General features: G+C 42.9%; 1 protein-coding gene and 2 long non-coding RNA genes across 5 annotated transcripts in view; 2 read left to right on the top strand and 1 right to left on the bottom strand.

The window, feature by feature from the left end:
- Nucleotides 1-6,430, top strand: part of LOC309344018 — a 59,411-nt gene extending 52,981 nt beyond the window's left edge. Inside the window, exon 2 of the long non-coding RNA XR_014157538.1 lies at nt 4,454-6,430. This is a non-coding gene — a long non-coding RNA (uncharacterized lncRNA). The remainder of the gene's footprint in view (nt 1-4,453) is intronic.
- PLA2G4A (phospholipase A2 group IVA) overlaps nt 1-18,291 on the top strand; it is a 909,235-nt gene that overhangs the window by 50,139 nt on the left and 840,805 nt on the right. For all 3 annotated transcript variants that reach the window (XM_081865873.1, XM_081865875.1, XM_081865874.1), the window contains exon 17: nt 1,971-3,250. In XM_081865873.1, coding sequence (XP_081721999.1) covers nt 1,971-2,099 — 129 coding nt within the window. In that variant the 3' untranslated portion in view covers nt 2,100-3,250. The remainder of the gene's footprint in view (nt 1-1,970; nt 3,251-18,291) is intronic.
- LOC309344016 overlaps nt 1-18,291 on the bottom strand; it is an 805,887-nt gene that overhangs the window by 178,891 nt on the left and 608,705 nt on the right. Inside the window, exon 2 of the long non-coding RNA XR_014157531.1 lies at nt 4,433-5,360. This is a non-coding gene — a long non-coding RNA (uncharacterized lncRNA). The remainder of the gene's footprint in view (nt 1-4,432; nt 5,361-18,291) is intronic.

Raw genomic sequence — 18,291 nt, 5'->3', positions numbered from 1 at the left:
CACCGGGGTATGTTCTGCAGGCAGATTTGGGCGTAGAAGACTCAAATGATGGGTTTCTATTTGGCATCGCCTTGTAAAGTACCTCATGTGAATTTTTATTTATTATTTTTTTGCCAAATTTGGTTTGAAAGTCTTCTTCCTTCTTACAGTAAAATGTGTGATCTGATGGAGTACGGCAGCACAATGGGACTGTTGTGAAAGAAAAGGGGTTTTTCTGATCATATGAAAGAAGTTCTGCCCTACGAAAAAGCGCCGAGAGACAAAACTAAATTAGAATCTGTGGACTGTACATACTCCCTACTTTTGTGATGCCATGAAGCTCTCTTGGCAGAAAGTGGAGGCACTGTGTGTTGGGCAGTTTGTTACGCTGATAGAAATACGTTTGCTGCAGTCCTAATTAATCCCGCACAGTGTAGCAATCACACTATAGATCCTGTGATCCTAAGATGAAGGGCAGCAGTACAAAATTAATAAAGAAAGTAGATAAATAAAAATAAATAGAGCTTCCCATCAGCTGTGTTTATGGGGTAGGAAAAATATTTAAGCACTCCTTAATAATATTTAAGTATAATATCACAACTTAAATGATTGCTGTACTTCTGGTATTATGTTAAAGACTGAATGGTTATTACTATGCAGAGGACTAGAGTTTAATATTAGATGTATGGTTTGTTTTTTGTTTTTGCTAACAACTTACCGGTAATTAAATGAAAGTAGTAGTGTTTTTTCTGCTGTAGATGCCCAAATGGACAGTTAGAATGTGATCAAAATATGCCACCTGCTGGCTGAATTTCATTCTGTATTTCTTCTGTGAAAATACAAATAAGGATCAAAATTGCTTGGTTGCATTAAGAGCAAGAGATCCATTCCAAGTTTAAATGGATAACATTTTCATCAGAAACATCAACATAGTTTGTTTATGCTGGTGCAGATATTTTTTTCCTATTGTATACAATCAGGTATACAATCTACCTGTATGTAGGTATGCATGCTCAAGTGTGTGTGTGTGTGTGTGTGTGTGTGTGTGTGTAAATTGCTACCCTGAGAATACTTATTTCCAGTGGTGAAACCCTCACATAGGGTCAGCTTACTTTCAGAACCTAATTACTAGGGAGTCTTGTGCAGCTGCTGTCTGGAGAATAAATCTCTCCCATGAGTTCACCAGCTCTGCTGCAGGACGATAATTTCAGGCTAATAATAATTATTTATATGCCACCCAACTGACTGGGTTGTCACAGCCACTCTGGGTGGCTTCCAGCATATACAGAAACATAATAAAATATCAAACATTAAAAAACTGAAGGGCTGCCTTCAGATGTCTTTTAAAAGTCAGATAGTTGTTTATTTCTTTGACATCGGATGGGAGGGCATTCCACAGGGCAGGCACCACTACTGAGAAGACCCTCTGCCTGGTTCCCTGTAACTTCACTTCTCGCAATGAGGGAACCACCTGAAGGCCCTCGGAGCTGGACCTCAGTGTCCAAGCTGAATGATGGGGGTGGAGACACTCCTTCAGGTATACAGGACCAGGCTGTTTAGGGCTTTAAAGGTCACCACCAACACTTTGAATTATGCTTGGAAACGTACTGGGAGCCAATGCAGGTCTTTCAGGACCAGTGTTATATGGTCTTGGCAGCCACTCCCAGTCACCAGTTTGGAGAAGACTTGCTTTAAAACATTTAAACAGTTTTCATGGATAAAAATGTACCCAAGGCATGCAAATCCACCTGCCATTTGAAGAAAGGGGAGGGAATGCATGTTTATTACCTGGTTTTCCAGGTTATGCAAAGAAGACGAATAGCATCTGCATCTGATGACCTTTGGTTGTTAGTTAGTTTCTTCTGCGGCATGTTTACACACTCTGAAAAATCGTCCGCGTAAACAAGCACTTCACATCCACTTAGCATGCGGTGACTTGCGGAAGAAGTGGCTACTAATGAGTTCAATGTTGTTTTGCTTCTGTTTTGCAGATAGTCAAGCAAGCAATAGCGGACAGTATTGAGTACAGAAGACAGAACCCGTCGCGCTGCTCTGTGTCCCTCAGCAGCGTCGAGGCGAGGAGATACTTCAACAAGACACAAAGCAACAACCATACATAGGGATAACCCATTGCAGGCTTATCACCCAGAGCAGAGTCTTTCTGGATTGGTCGGACAGACATCATGATGAAGAAAATTGCTTCTGGTATAAACAGTGCAGAAACACAATGTGGGCGTTTTATAGACTTTAAAATGGCACTGAGTTATCTTACTCAAAACAATACCCTAAGCCACCTGTCAAGGTAGCTCATGTTACTACACAAATGTGCAGCATAATTTTGATACCATTGTCTGATGCTGAGTTCATGCTAATGTGCTCTGTGTACAAAACGCCAGTTCACTCGTACGTTAGCACCAGTGGGAATATAATTGGCTTCTTTAAAATGTTACTGTTTATTTTTTATTACATATACATATATATAGATATGGCTGAATATTGTTTCTTGTTACTCTTTAACTTGTTTGGTAAACAGGCTAGACTTTTTCTTTTTTTTCTTCAAGCAAGGTTGAAAATTCTGGGATGGGGTCTGAAATGTCACTCAGGTGGGGGCGCAGAAAGCACTTTATCTACAACCCTTTCACTTGTCTTCTGCGGTAATATTGCAATGTGCCAAAGAGCAACGAAAAGAAAATCTCCATAAAGTGATTTCTTGCTACTTGCTAACTGTCTCAATTTGCTACATGAAACCATTTCGTGCATCCTTCCTTCGTGGGATTAGAACAGGCATGGGCAAACTCAGCCCTCCAGATGTTTGGGGACTATAGCTCCCATCATCCCTAGCTAACAGGACCAGTGGTTAGGGGTGATGGGAATTGTAGTCCCAAAACATCTGGAGGGCCGAGTTTGCCCATGCCTGGATTAGAATCACATGAGGGGGAAACCTGGGCCCAGATGACTGGCCCCACTCTATCTCATTGCACCCTTGTCACTCCTGTAACTGTCCACAGGTTTTAGGGGATAGTCTGCAGTGGGGAGCCTGTTCCATTCGTGCTGGTTTCTGACATAATTTTGAACTTTGGTCACAAAGGGTTCTAAATCTTAGAGGGATCGTACATATGTGGAGCAGGCTGGTCACTTCAGACCTTCTCCTCAATGTGTGGACAGGATGGAGGAATGCAGATGGGGCCAGTAACCATGATCCCCATTCCTCCTCTCACACTGGGGCATAACATCTGAATGGTGCTATAGTCTTCCCCCTTCTATCATACTAGTGCTGTGGTCTAAAGCACTGAGCCTCTTGGGCTTGCCAATCAGAAGGTCGGCGGTTTGAATCCCCATGATGGGGTGAGCTCCCATTGCTCTCTCCCAGATCCTGCCAACCTAGCAGTTTGAAAGCACACTGGCACAAGTAGATAAATAGGTACTGCTGTGGCAGGAAGGTAAACGGTGTTTCCGTGCACTCTGGTTTCCATTTTACCAGAAGTGGTTTAGTCCTGCTGGCCACATGACCCAGAAAGCTGTCTGTGGACAAACGCTGGCTCCCTCTGCCTGAAAGTGAGATGAGCGCCACAACCCCATAGTCGCCTTTGACTGGACTTAACCATCCAGGGGTCCTTTATACTACCATTTCTATGTAGCCCTATGCCACTGTTGGGATATGCAAGTCTTTTATTTGTATCTGATTGGTTGGATGTTTAGATTGTTCTAAGGCTGTGTGGTTAAGGCACTGCTCATGCATACCTAGAATGAGACACTTGCTGCTGAAAGCTTCTCTATTTTTTCACTACCTGAAGCTTTGAAGAGTTAACTACATAGTTCTGCCATTAGCTATGTGATGCTAGTATTTGCCTGGAGCTGGATGATACACATTCTGGAAGGGCCACAGAGCCCTTTCGCATGCTGAAGACGTTTCAGTATCAACGGCAGGTAATACATTGGGCAGCAATAAGTTTATACTGCAAGGAAAAGAAATGTTCCTTCCTGGTTACTTACAAAGCCTTGTTTCAAACCTCGGAAAACAAAGAAACAGTGCCTTTGAGAAAAAGACTAAGGGCTAATTAAAGTGTCATATTTTAGAACGTTGTTTTCAGGATAGGTTGAAATATGGTGGACCAGTTCTCTGCCGTTGACCACGAGTCCTCTTCACCAGAGAGCTCACAGTGATCTATGAGCAAAATGATCTAGCTGATTTGCTCTTCGCAGTGGGCTGAGTTTCCCAGACATTCCCATAACTACTGTAAATAAGGTTTTTCATTATGCTGTTGTTGGATATTTTATGTCTAGCTGCCTCCTTTGTTTTCCCACAAAAATGCATAATGCAGTATCCATAAGCATCAATCACTAGCACTTGCACCCCAGTTCTGCAAAACGAGGGTGAATTCATGTACACCTTTTCCCCCACTTGATGATTGTACAGTGGTACCTCGAGTCTGTAACCTGAAGCGTATGTAACCTGAAGCGTATGTAACCCGAGGTACCACTGTAGTTATTTCACGCAAGCCTGATTGTTGGCGATAAATCAACACATTCAAGAAATTCTGTCAGTCAAGGTAAATTTTACCCATGATGACTTTATCACCATATCCATAGCTTCTTAATTGTTTGTCTGAATTCAACCGTGGTCTTTTGTGTTAATTTGCTTTTACTGTCAGAATTTCAGCTAATGGCTAATGATTCTGGTTCGTCTCCCAAGGTGCCACTGAGCTGTTAAATCTCAGCCGAACAATGTTATTGTGTCATAAGCTTTCATGGCCAGAGCACACTTTTTGCATAGATACCCGGAGTTTGGAGAGGTGGCACTTTATCAAAGCCAAAAGGCCAAGCAATCAAAGAGACAAAAGGCTTTTCATCAAGCGGAACATATTTGAATTGCTCTGTCGTGTTCCTTGTTTTTATTTATTTATTTAAGACTGTAAGCTGCTTTGTGGAAGTCAATCAAATGAATCCAGAATCCAGTCCAAATGAATGCAAGATCCAAACGTCTGGGTGCGACCCACTCCTGATGTCAGCCACATTGATGTGGTCTTCCATTGAGACTCCCCAGACCAAGTCTCTCACCAGCAACCCTGCTCTGCATTCTCTTTGAGTGCTACCTGGAATTTAACTTTCAACCGTGATAATGGCTACTGTTAGCTTGTGAGAGTCCTTTGGTAAGAACTACCTGCTAATTTCAAGCATTGATCCTGAAAAACAAATGACTTAAGCCTTCCATGGTGAGAAGTCTAATATAACCCCTTTCTACGATTTAGAAGAAGAAGAAGAAGAGTTTGGATTTGATATCCCGCTTTATCACTACTCGAAGGAGTCTCAAAGCGGCTAACATTCTCCTTTCCCTTCTTCCCCCACAACAAACACTCTGTGAGGTGAGTGAGGCTGAGAGACTTCAAAGAAGTGTGACTGGCCCAAGGTCACCCAGTAGCTGCATATGGAGGAGCGGAGACGCGAACCCGGTTCCCCAGATTACGAGTCTACTGCTCTTAACCACTACACCACACTGGCTTAGTTAGGGATGGGTGCTTTCTGATCTGGCAGATGTACTGGATAGCTCAGCTGGTAGAGCATGAGACACTTAATCTCAGGGATGTGGGTTTGAGCCCCACACTGGGTGAAAGATTCCTGCATTGCAGGGAGTTGGGCTAAATAACCCTCCTGGTCCCTTCCAACTCTACGATCCTTTTGAGAATCGTTTTGATAGCCAAACTTTCTGTGATTAGGTGCCATATTGAGATTTCTTCTTGCATCTGCTGGGTCAGAAATTTTGAAGCATCTAGTCTCTTGAATTCTCAACTCTGGTCCGAACTTTCTAATTGCTTGCCTTGTTTCTGTCAAAACTATAAATAACAATCATTGCTATAATGAGCTAAAGCAGTTTTCACAGTGAATTAGTAGGAGCTAAACTAAATTTGTATACGATTCTGTCTGCAGTAATTTTTTTCAACAGCTTTTCGTTTATCAGAGAGATTACTTATCCAATGGTGGCTGCATCTATTATAAACAATTCCATTTTTCAATTGTCTACAATATGTGAAACCTACAAGTAAGAACCTGGTAGAGCTGCTTTCTTTCTTAATAGCTACTTCACCAGCCACCTTCAAATGTTTGTATAATACTAAGGGATTACTAAAACTCCTATCCTTGATTAATCAAGTTTTGTGTTAGTTTTAATTAGAACTTGTTTAAAACTGCGAGAGTAAAATAAGCACAATGTATTTTAAAAGTATTTACAGTGAAACAAAAAGAAGCCGGTACTATATTTTTAGATATATCTTTTTAAATATTTTGTTCATAAATACAATAGCACTGGCTTATTTAGTTTTATACAGAAAGCAATTTTGTATGCATCTTTTCTGATACTTGGAGAATCTCCTCTGGATCTGTGTTGTAATATGAAAATATTTGTTATTGTCTTGTTACTGGGTACTTAAAACAATAAAATATGAACTTCAATATATTACTTCCATTTCTCTCAAATTTGTGGTTTGTTTCGCCCGTGGTCTGCAAATCAAGAAATGGCTCTGGCTACGTCTGTCTTGGTCCCTTCTCATCTCCCCAGAGGCATTGCCTCACTGGCTTTCCTTCTGGTGGCTTTATATTACACGTGAGCTGATACAAACTAAACTAGGTTCCCTTGTGACTATGGGCTCATCCGCTTTTCCAGTTGTTCCACTGCTTCCCCCCGGAGAAAACCAGCTCTTTACCTCTCAATCAGACCCCTTCTTGCAGAGCGTCACAATAGTGGAGTTGCACATGTCTTGTTCCCAAAACTGCAAGAGGAGGCTGTGGAGGTACGTCTGTCATTGAATTCTACTCAGTATTGATCCAGAGTAGATTCCAAAGTAGAGTTAGCAGAGTAACAACTTAAACACATTGCAGGATTCCCAAAAAATAGACCAGAGGCTATTATATTCCATCCAGCAGAGCTTTACTGCTACTGAAGGCAAATGAGCATCATGGTCACAAATCCAATACATTCAGGATGGGCCCTGTCCATAAGAAATCCAGTTGCAGCAGACTTAACTTAAACTTACAATAACTTATAATAAGTCTAAACCTTTCGACTGAGCATACTGTATACAGAACACCACACCAGAAGAAAAAGGGAAAGGAAAACCCAGGCTCCTTCTGGCCTTGTTATTATAATCAGTATGATCTTGACAGAAGAGGTAACAGAAGCAGTTTAATCCAGCTGTACTCAACTTCTCTGAATGAATAACCCAAACATCATGAACCTTCTGCTTGTTTCTTTCACGCAGAGAAGCTTCCAGAACCCTCTTGAATTAATTAGAATAGGAACGATCTCTACACATCAGATCAACACTTTCTGCACTAATAAACACAAACTGACAACATTATGAGGGAGGAGTTGAGGCTGACTTTCAGCACTTCTGTTAGGATTCCATCCTGTCCTGGGGTTTTCTCATGCCTGCGAGTTGATGCCATTCTTCGACTCATCAAGGGAGGAAGGCACTTTCAGCTCTTCCAAGACAGGCAGTCTGGAGGCTGTCAAGTGCTGTGTTGACTATGTTTTCCCTTGAGTACAGTTCTTGATAGTGTTCATTGGGTGAATATGTAGTTAATAAATTTTTACCAGTTGATCTAATTATTTAGTCATTAAAAATGCTATTAATCTACACAGTATTTATATATACATAGCAATTGTACATCACGGTTAACAGATGGATACGGCAGCATAAATGTCAAATTCCACAGGCAGTGGCTGGTGGCTGGTGGTTCATCCGGGAAAAGAGAGTTTTAGATCTGACCTGGGTTACGTAAACAAGTTTCCCCTCTTGCTTACTCACGGTAGACGCAAGTAGACATTTCCTAAAGCTCTTAAAAGTCATTCCCTCGCACTTTATAGTTTTATTTGTTACATTGCATAATAGCCAGATCTCTTTATCTGTTGATTCAGCAGGTAGAATTTAGGCCTTTCTCACGCTAGGGAGTAGGAAAGACCATAAATCATAGAAGTTGCATCAAACATTAGAAAACGAAGTGTAACTATGCGACTGATTCACAGTTGGAGTTTGGGAAAGACGTTGCATATTGTGGCGTGCATTCCAGATGAAGCTAAGTGAGGCAACTCAGAGAACACGGTTCTGGCCTTGGTTCACTTCCAATTTTGCTGTGGCATGTAAGGTCTCACCGCATCTGACTGTTCCTGGGTTAGTTTGGCATCTGGGAAATACCACTGGAGTTCCCACTTGCCTCTGTGACATGGGGCACCAAACTTTTGCAACCTGTGGGCTTAGTTGCAAACTGAAGAAACCATGCACTACAACCATACACATTTGCATAAATGGCACCCTTACGTATGCTAACTCTCTGCCTCAGCAACTAGGCTTGGAGCTTTCCATTTTCTCCTAAGCCTTATGGAGGAGTGGTCTGTTGGGGCATGGACCAGATGTGGCTGAAGAGTGCAACTGGAGAGGCAAGCAATCTTCCTTCCCTAGTTGTAATTTTTAGGAGGATCAATCCTGACCCTGCAAGAATTATAAGAAGAAGAATTTTATTATTTATATGCCACCCATCTGACTGGGTTTCCCCAGCCACTCTGGGCAGCTCCCAACAAAATATTAAAAACACAATAAAACATCAGACATCAAAAACTTCCCTATACAGTGGTACCTCAGGTTACATCCGCTTCAGCTTACAGACGCTTCAGGTTACAGACTCCGCTAACCCAGAAATAGTACCTTGGGTTAAGAACTTTGCTTCAGGATGAGAACAGAAACTGTGCTCCGGTGGCGCGGCAGCAGCTGAAGGCCCCATTAGCTAAAGTGGTGCTTCAGGTTAAGAACAGTTTCAGGTTAAGAATGGACCTCTGGAATGAATTAAGTATTTAACCCGAGGTACCACTGTACAGGGCTGCTGTCAGATGTCTTCTAAAAGTCAGATAGTTGTTTATTTCCTTGACATCTGATGGGAGGGCACCACTACCAAGAAGGCCCTCTGCCTGGTTTCCTGTAGCTTCACTAATGACAGAGATGGAACCGCCAGAAGGCCCTCAGAGCTGACTTGGAAAAAGTTCCAGCTAGGGTGGTTACTGAAGATACGGCTACTTGCCAGAGTGGTTTTAACAGGGGCGCTGTGGTGACATTCTGAGAGGGTTTCTTGCACTTTGTCTCCAACTGGGACTTTCTTAGTTCTGGTTCTTCGTCCCTGCCCCCTCCTGGACTCTCTCCAGCTAAGTGCTCTGGGGTCAGATATTGAGACACTAATTCATCTATACCTTTGGCTTGACTTTCTTTATTTCCAGTTGTCAGGACTGCAGCAGGGAGAGAACGAGCTACTCTACAAGGTCAAAGATTGTTTAGGCTTCCCTCCGGCTGTTATTTATGTATCCCCCCCCCCCTTCCAAATGTTGCACTGAGGTGGGTTTTCTGATATGTAAAGCACATAATGAATTGTCATGAAGCCTTGTCACTTTGCCTCAATGTGAGGCACCATATATCTCTCTAAATAATCCCCAAATAGGTTAAGTTCACTGCATGTTTGGTGTTAAAGGAAAATATGAAAATGATGTCTAGATGGTACTTAACTCCTGTAAAATTAGCAAAGATTTATCACAATAATGATAATCTATGTTGGAAATGTAAAGAAAAAGAAGGTACCTTTTATCATATGTGGTGGACCTGCCCCAAGGTGAAAGACTTCTGGGAGATTTATAATGAATTGAAAAAAATGTTGAAATATACATTTATTAAGAAACCAGAGGCCTTTCTTCTTGGAATAATAGGCCCGGAATTGCCCAAGAAAGAGGTTAGATTGTTTTTGTATGCCACAACTGCTGCAAGGATTTTGTTAGCCAAGAATTGGAAAACACAAGAAGTGCCAACAGTGGAGGAATGGCAGATGAAGATGATGACTTTTGGGAGCTAGCTGACCTGACCTGAAGAGTCCGTGACCAGAAGGAGGAGGAGTACCAGGAAGAATGGATGAAATTTAAAGAATATTTAGTTAAATATGTTAAGAAAATTTAAATAGAAATACTTGCAAATATCAGATTGGCTTAGGATTTAAATATGTGATTTTATATAATAATATGCTTAAAGTTTATATGAAAAGTAAAAAAGAAGTTAATTGATGAAGTAAATTTTATGAGAAATTAGTCTTGGAAAACTGTTACAATGATATACATTGAAATTCAGCCAGGGGGATTTGAGGAAGTCACCTAACAATGTTAATAATAGTGGAACAATTACAGTTAGGATTTTTGTGTGTTTGTTTGCTTATAAATTTGGAAAATCAATAATTTTTTTGGGAAAATAAATAAATAAAGAATCCCCAAGTATATTTGTTCCGTTTGCTCCTTTGAAAATTTTTTGAAGACTAACACACCGGTGAGCAGGCTTCTTCTTGAATCTACTTTGTTTTTTAGTTTTGACTTGAACCCCAACCAGAGCCAGGAGTGAAGATGAAAGATCAGAATGCCCTTGTTGAGCACATTCTAAGTCCATGAATTTGTTTCCGGAACCAGAACTGAACAGAGCTCATCTTCCTTTCTCATCAAAGTCTACTCCTGGCTGGCTGGCTTCATTTCAGCAGCGTAACTGAAGTGGGGGAAGCTGCTCTATGGTTGCTATTGTAAAACAAACAGGGAGCTAGAAATCCTTTCAAAAGTACTGTAAATCCTCTCAAGAACTAACAGTAGTTTCCCATCTCCTGTATGTGTGGCCCACCCATGAATTAAAGAGAAAAAAAGAGCAGCTGTTGGCTGTGTTTGCAGACCCAGAATCAGTTTGGATGTATAAAACTGGAAAGGATGCAGGAAGTATAGTGGAAATTTGCCCAAATTTCGTCACCTTGTTTTCACCTGCTTCACTCAGTATCATTTGCATTGCAGTGGTGCACCTGCAGGGCTTCTCCAGGTGAAAAGAATTCCAAATCTCTGATCCAGCCCACAGAAAGCTATCAGGTGTGACCCAGAAACTACAGCAATAAGAGTCTGTAGATGCTGCTAGCTATGATCATGGTTTTCAGATGGCCCAAGAAGAAGGGACCATAACATCAGAAGAATTATCTATCTACCTGAAATGAGTTGGTGGGACTAATTCTGGGCTATAATAGCATGTGTGAGGCTGGGCAAAAAGAACATACAAAGAGCACTGCTGGATCAGACCCAAGGTCCCTGTAGCCCACCCAACGCCTGTTTCCCCCAGAAGTCAACCTGTTGTCTCTCAGATGCCCACAGAAGAAAGTGGCTGTTGGTGAGTGTTGAACCAAGGGACTTCTGAGCTACCAGTCTTAGCTATTACAATTTGTGAGTTCATGTACCCAAAGAACTGGTAATGACTCAACACCTTGGCGCCCCATAGAAAGTGAAGAACACTTCCTAAGATGTTGCGGTCCGTATAAACAAAGCTGTGGGTGAGAAAGAGTGGGTAGCACATGTTGCAATTTCCCCAGAGGGGAGGAAAAAATGCTTAATAAATATCATGTTCATCAGCTGACCCTTGTGCGTCATAATCCCGTCCTTACAATGACATGCTTAGAATTTGCGGGACGAAATCAAAGAAATAGATTAGTCTAGCCTCAGGTCATGTGACCTCAGTGTTGGTCACCATGGTGAGCAAGTCTGGATTTAACTGCTTTGTATTAAGTTGCGTGCATGAGAGCAGTTGACAAGAGCTTTAAAACAGAACAGGAACCTGATGTGAGAAACCACAGGACAGGAATAAGCCAGCCCCCCCCCCCATGGCCTTAGTAAAGTAATTGGAATATTTACATTTATGTTGCGTGGTAGCAGGGGCTATGTGGCGTCTGTTTAGCATCAACAGTCAGTCCGCAGGCTTGGAATACTCTGCCCAATGTACCCCAGTGTTCTCGGTTTCTGTTCCATTAGTTGTGGAACAGCCTGGCTGTGGGAAAGTGGGGGTTAAAAATAAGGGGGGAGAAAGAGGGGGAAAGAAATGGCAAGCTTCGGGGGGCGGGAGCAACCAGTAACCCCAAACTGCAAGGCAGAAACATTTACTATGCTGTTGCAATGATTCATTCTGCTCTGACATAGGTTTTCCAGGTCTCAGAGTCTGTAATTCAAGTTTCAGGAGATTAGACGGTAATTTTTGTACCCACATATCTAAGGTGAAGGGACGCAGGTGGCGCTGTGGGTTAAACCACAGAGCCTAGGGCTTGCCAATCAGAAGGTCGGCGGTTCGAATCCCCACGACAGGGTGAGCTCCCGTTGCTCGGTCCCTGCTCCTGCCAACCTAGCAGTTCAAAGGCACGTCAAAGTGCAAGTAGATAAATAGGTACCGCTCTGGCGGGAAGGTAAGCGGCGTTTCCGTGCGCTGCTCTGATTCGCCAGAAGCGGCTTAGTCCTGCTGGCCACATGACCCGGAAGCTGTACGCCGGCTCCCTCGGCCAATAAAACAAGATGAGTGCCGCAACCGCAGAGTCGGCCACGACTGGACCTAATGGTCAGGGGTCCCTTTACCTTTACTATCTAAGGTGAAATCACCACTGAAGTCTGTTGGGCTTACTTCTGAGTAGACATGTACAAGATTTACACTTTTAGCCTCCTTCCCTCTCCAAGGTCAGCAGCTGATGCCAAAACCAAGGGGCAGAGTATTATCTGCTCCACTCCTAAATTGTCAGGCTCTGTCCTCTGCTCTTCCAGGTGTTGTTCTTTGCCATATTTTACAGTGATCCTCCTTGAACTCTAACCATCTGTGCTTCAAGAGATTTAGCAATCCTATTCTGGTAACATCTAGTTGGGAGGTACCATGAGGACCACAAGTGTGTACATTTGCAAATCTCACGGGGCGACTCATGGGCCGGTTAAACTGCCCCCGTGGGCTGCAGGTTGCTGACCCCTGTTCTGTACTATTCTATTCATTTATTTTTTGAAAATATTTTTTATTAACAGGCCAATCAGATCACATTAATTCCAAATCACATCAATTCCAAATTACATAGCCAAATTTTTAATTTTTTGTTGGGGGTACCCATATTTCCAGCTTCGAACGGGATCCAAATATCTCTCTTGCTGCTGCTTTGATGACATAATTCTGTCCAAATAATAGTCACAGTTCTATTCAATCTTCTCTTTGTTGTTTTCCTCATCTTCTTGTTGTTATCATATATTCCTTTCTTTGTGATCTCTGATAGTTTCCACAAGCGGGTTGAAAACAAACGTTGTTATATCCTGTGTGGCTTTTACGTTCGTCCAAGAGCCATATCAAAATAAACAGATATCATTTCAACACTCAGTACACAACCACTCCCACAGTCTGTTCTGTTTTCCGCAGACCTGCCGCTCTCATAAATTTTTTTCAGGGAGCCCTGCCAGGCCGAAATCACATTCCGATATAGTTACAAGCCATAGTCCTCCTCCCCCTCCTTCTGCGGATAGATCTGCCATAACAGCCTCTTTTTCTAACTCCATCACAGAGAACCTTCTTTTTTTCTTGATGTTCCACAAGCCATATCTTTGATTAGTAATTAATTTCCACACAGTTCTTAATCCTCCTGCTTGTAATCAGTAATTTGCAATGATTCTTTCTTAGGAGGGAGGGTTATTGGGTACTCACATAAGACAAAAAAAAGAAAAGTCCCCCCCTTTTCAGTCTCGCTCTGACATACCGATCCTTTGATGAGACTTCTTCTTGATTTATTATTGAATCCAGCCCGTCGCTCCACATCACAGAGATCCCTTTAATTAGCAGTCTTGACTCCCGATCTTCACTTGAAATATGTGCATTTGCTTCTTTCCCAATTATATATTTCGAGCTGATGCAAACCAGTATGTGATCAGAGATAGCGTCCGGGAGAGCCGACCACACCTGAGGGCTTCGTGCCTAGTGCCCTCACCCCCTTCTTTCAAATCCGGGGGTGAATTATGGACACAGAAGGCAAGGCAGTGCCCCCCATTCCCTTGGGGGGCAAGGGAGGCTGCATACTCCCGTATCAGCCTCTTAATTACCTTGTGTGGGTCGGAGAGATGTTATTGTCGGCCATCTTGCAATGCGCCCCCTGGTGGCCCCCTGTTCTGTACTATTCTAATGATTGTTGAATGTTACTTTTTGATGTAGGTTGCTTATTTTAAAGTTATGCTTTATTATCGCATTTTTACATTGCATTGGATTGTTATAAGGTGTACATTCTTTGTTTCTTCAGCCTGTAAACCGCCTTGAGTATTGTAAGATAGAAAGACGGTATACAAATTAAAAGTGATGAGTGGTGATGATGATGATGATGCTTTCAGACTGCTAGGTTGGCAGGAGCTGGGACAGAGCAACCGGAGCTCACCCCGTGGCGGGATTTTGAACTGCCAGCCTTCTGGTCGGCAAGCTCAAGAGGCTCAGTGGTTTAGACCACATATCCAGAAGTGACTTTTATGTCATCTGAAAGCTCAACTATACAGTGGTACCTCTGGTTACGTACTTAATTCATTCCAGAGGTCCGTTCTTAACCTGAAACTGTTCTTCACCTGAAGCATCACTTTAGCTAATGGGGCCTCCCGCTGCTGCCGCACGATTTCTGTTCTCATCCTGAAACAAAGTTCTTAACCCGAGGTACTATTTCTGGGTGGGCGGAGTCTGTAACCTGAAGTGTATGTAAGCTGAAGTGTATGTAACCCGAGGTACCACTGTAATGCAGAACTTAACAGTTAGGGAAGAGTCATGGAAGCTGCCATGTGAATGCAGTTACTAATTTTAAACTTGAATATTTCTGACATTTCTGACAGTGGAAGCTAATCAAAATCAAAATTGTAGAGTTGGAAGTCAAGCCCACTGCAGTGAAGGAATCCTGCCCACAGCCATCCCTGGTTGAATCAGCACCCACCTTGGCCACCAACCGTACCCCATCGTGGGCGCCACACGGAAGAAATAATAACCCCAAGCCTATTTCACATTTTCTGAATGCTTTCAGATCATTCATTGATGACTATGATCAGTGCTTTTCGGATCAACCCCCCAGTCCCACCCCCTCCCCCGACGCCATTCCGGATACGCTTCCGGATAGCCCAGCTTACTTGCAGGCTGTTCCGGAGAGCCCACTGCTTACCAAGGTTGAGGAGCTCCTGGGCACCTCTGCCGCCCTCTTTAGCGACTCTTAATTGGCAAGGACAGGTGCCAGCTCTCGGGAGATGGTACAGACTAGGTCCCAGGCTCGCTCCTCAACAACTGATCCTCAGAGCCGAATTGGGGCTATTTGGCGGTTAGGCATTGGAATGTGTTGTTGGTGTGTGGAAGGGCAAAGTGTGGCCATCGCTTACCCCTTCAATTTTGGGTATTCCGTTAAAGGAATCCGGCGGTTGTGGATCCTGTCCGATGCCTGTGTGGCGGGGGGCCATGGCATGACCCTTGGTGACATCAGGGGAGAGCTTATAGTTGTATTAGCATCAACAGGCTCCCCTGACTGGTGGTTAACCCCTCGTCAGACTCACCCCTCTCCAAGTGGGTGGAGTCAAATCTTCCGTGGTCCAGTGCCTAAGCCAATACCTTCTCACATGCTGTAATCAATAAAGTTGTGGCCTTTTCTTGCCCATTAACCTTATATACCGTGTCCACGTGTCTTTATTCCCCAAGCGGGGATCGGGTCCTCGAATCACAACTAATTTTAAACTTGAATGCTTCTGACATTTCTGACAGTGGAAGCTAATCAAAATCAAAATTGTAGAGTTGGAAGTCCAGTCCACTGCAATGCAGGAATCGTGCCCACAGCCATCCCTGCTTGGTCTTTTGCCATCAACCTTCTGGTTAACCTCTAGACGCACTAACCCATTGCACCACCTGAGGCCTAATATGCACTGCCCTTGGTCTCTGAAATAAGGCAGCATTTCTTCAGTTGATTGAAGAACCGTTATCATTACCTTGAACAGTGCTGGTTCCTTGAGGGACCTTAAAAGATAACAGCTGATTGAGCATAATTTTATAGTGGCTTAAAAAATCCCCTCTCCCCTTCCGTCCCCCAACAATCTTAGCTCAGCATCATTCTCAACAATAATTGCTGTTTCTGACAGAAAAATGTCAACTTTCCTGTCTCTTAAAGGCAGGCGTCCTGTGCCTTCATTCTGGGAGGAGGCCCTACTGAATTCAGTGGGATTTATTTGCAAATAAACTTGTGCAGGATTGTGCTGTTCGCCGGCTCTCTGCTAGACCCTTCACAAGACCCGACTTGCTTCTCCAAATCAGGACTGTGAGCTTTGCAGCCAATTAGGTGCTCCCTCATGCAACTTTTTTTTTTTTTTTTTTTTTTGCCGTTTCCCCAATTACAGAAGTCTTTCTCTAGCCCAGAGCAAAGGTCTGTGTGGCACTTTCACAGAACAGACAGTTTTGACAAAACAGATAAGCAAATCATTCCTCGCTGGCTATCAGCAGGCAAGCAAAGACAGCTCAACAAACCCTTCAGGTAAGCGAGAGGGGTTGCGGAGAAGCTGTTTCAGTTGTGATACAACCCAACATGGAATATGCTATGAAAAGAAGCTGTTGCCATTCGCTGCTGAGGAATAATTAGCTAAAGTTGGTAAAACTCTTCGGATTCTCTGAAATTTTCTACATACCCAAACACTGATACATGTAAGTGTTGTTCAGAAATGCAAAAGGTAACAGAGAAGATAAACACAACTGTACAGAATATTCTTAAATTTGCAGAGGAATATAGCCTTTTGAATTATTTACCCAATACATAGAATCTAAGGAAGGGACAATATGAATGGACTCTCCATGCCTTTACTATGGCAAAAAGACAGGTATTGATGAACTGGAAAAATTAAAATTCAGCGCCCTTCCCTGATTGGATTGAAAATATGTACAAACTCGCTACACACGAACAATTTTATGGGTAGGCAACCTAAGGCCTGGGGGCCAGCTTTGAGGGCCTTCTGGCAGTTCCCTCTCTGCGAGAAGTGATGTTACAGGGAACCAGGCAGAGGGCCTTCTTGGTGGTGGCGCCTGCCCAGTGGAACACCCTCCCATCAGATGTCAAGGAAATAAACAACTACCTGACTTTTAGAAGACATTTGAGGCAGCCCTGTTTAGGGAAGTTTTTAATGTTTGATGTTTTATTATGTTTTTAATATTCTGTTGGGAGCCACCCAGAGTGGCTGGGGAAAAGCCAGCTGGATGGGCAGGGTATGTATGTATGTATGTATGTATGTATGTATGTATGTATACATAAATTACAAAACTTTGTGTTGCATGTAACAGAAGACCAGTCATGGGACTCTGTGATAGGTTACTTTAGGAAGCAAACTTGCAGTGTGGCATGTGTGAAGAGGAAATCTTAGAATCCATCCCTACAACATCTGCAGGAGACAAGGGCTCTTCATGGATACTGTTCTGACATGGGGTTGAAAAGCTCCTTGTACACTAATAGAAATAGCACACTGTTCAATAATTTTGGTGCAAATCAAGGCTCATAGGAGACTTATAAGGCAGCCTTTCAGTGACTGGCTGCCAATCTCTGGTCCCACACTCTGAAAATTCCTCTTCTAGCTCTCACGAGGCTTTGAAATAAATAGCAGCAGAGCTGAATATTTGCAGGAAACTTCATATCCCTCAGCTGGTCCAAATCTCGATACAATGTCCTCTCTAATTTTGCACACATCACAAGTGATGCTCTCAAGGGAGCCTAGCTGAACGAAATAGCGAGCTGAGCCAGTCCAACAGCAAAATGTCTGGAGGAAATTGCTGCAGGAGACAAAAGAAAAACATGGCCATTCTCATTTATTGTTGGCAGACACTAACATTTGGTGAAGATGCATGGAGGACAAGATCATAATGAAGTGAGACAAAGTAATCTAGGAGATGTCAAGATTGGGAGAAGATATAAACTTGTAAAGTCTATTCAACCCTTTTTTTAAAAAAGTGGATATTTGCAAACTGGAAGGCTTGTTTTCTTTAGGAAGTAAACATTTTGGGCAAGGTTTTCCTGTTGACAAATCTAATTATAACATAGTCAGAACTAAATCAATGTTCTTCAACATCCCTTCCTCCTTCTAAACACAGCTATGACGTTGGTGTCTTGCAGTAATTTCCCTATGGGTCGGGAATCTTTTCTGCATTATCTGCAGAGTTTTGCTAACTGTATGAGATTGCTGAGGGGTATTCCCCCCTTCTTTTGCACTTAAAAAGTGTTGCAGTTGTCTGTGGCAGCCCTGTGACTCTCGGTAGCATTTTCTAGAATGTCTGAAGAAAGGACACTACACCATGACTTTGCCTACCCTCCTGAAAGTAGCTGAAAATCCTTCCCGTGTGTGTGTGTGTGTGTGTGTGTGTGTTTGTGTGTGTGTAGTGAGTTGAATTATGGTGCTGGAGGAGATTCCTGAGAGTCCCGTGGACTGCAAGAAGATCAAACCTATCCATT

Source organism: Podarcis erhardii, assembly GCF_964252035.2.
Source record: "Podarcis erhardii genome assembly, chromosome: 6".
In the NCBI taxonomy this organism is placed as follows: Eukaryota; Metazoa; Chordata; class Lepidosauria; order Squamata; family Lacertidae; genus Podarcis; species Podarcis erhardii.
Note: the sequence above shows the minus strand (reverse complement) of the source record. Positions and strands in the feature narration are given on the sequence as shown.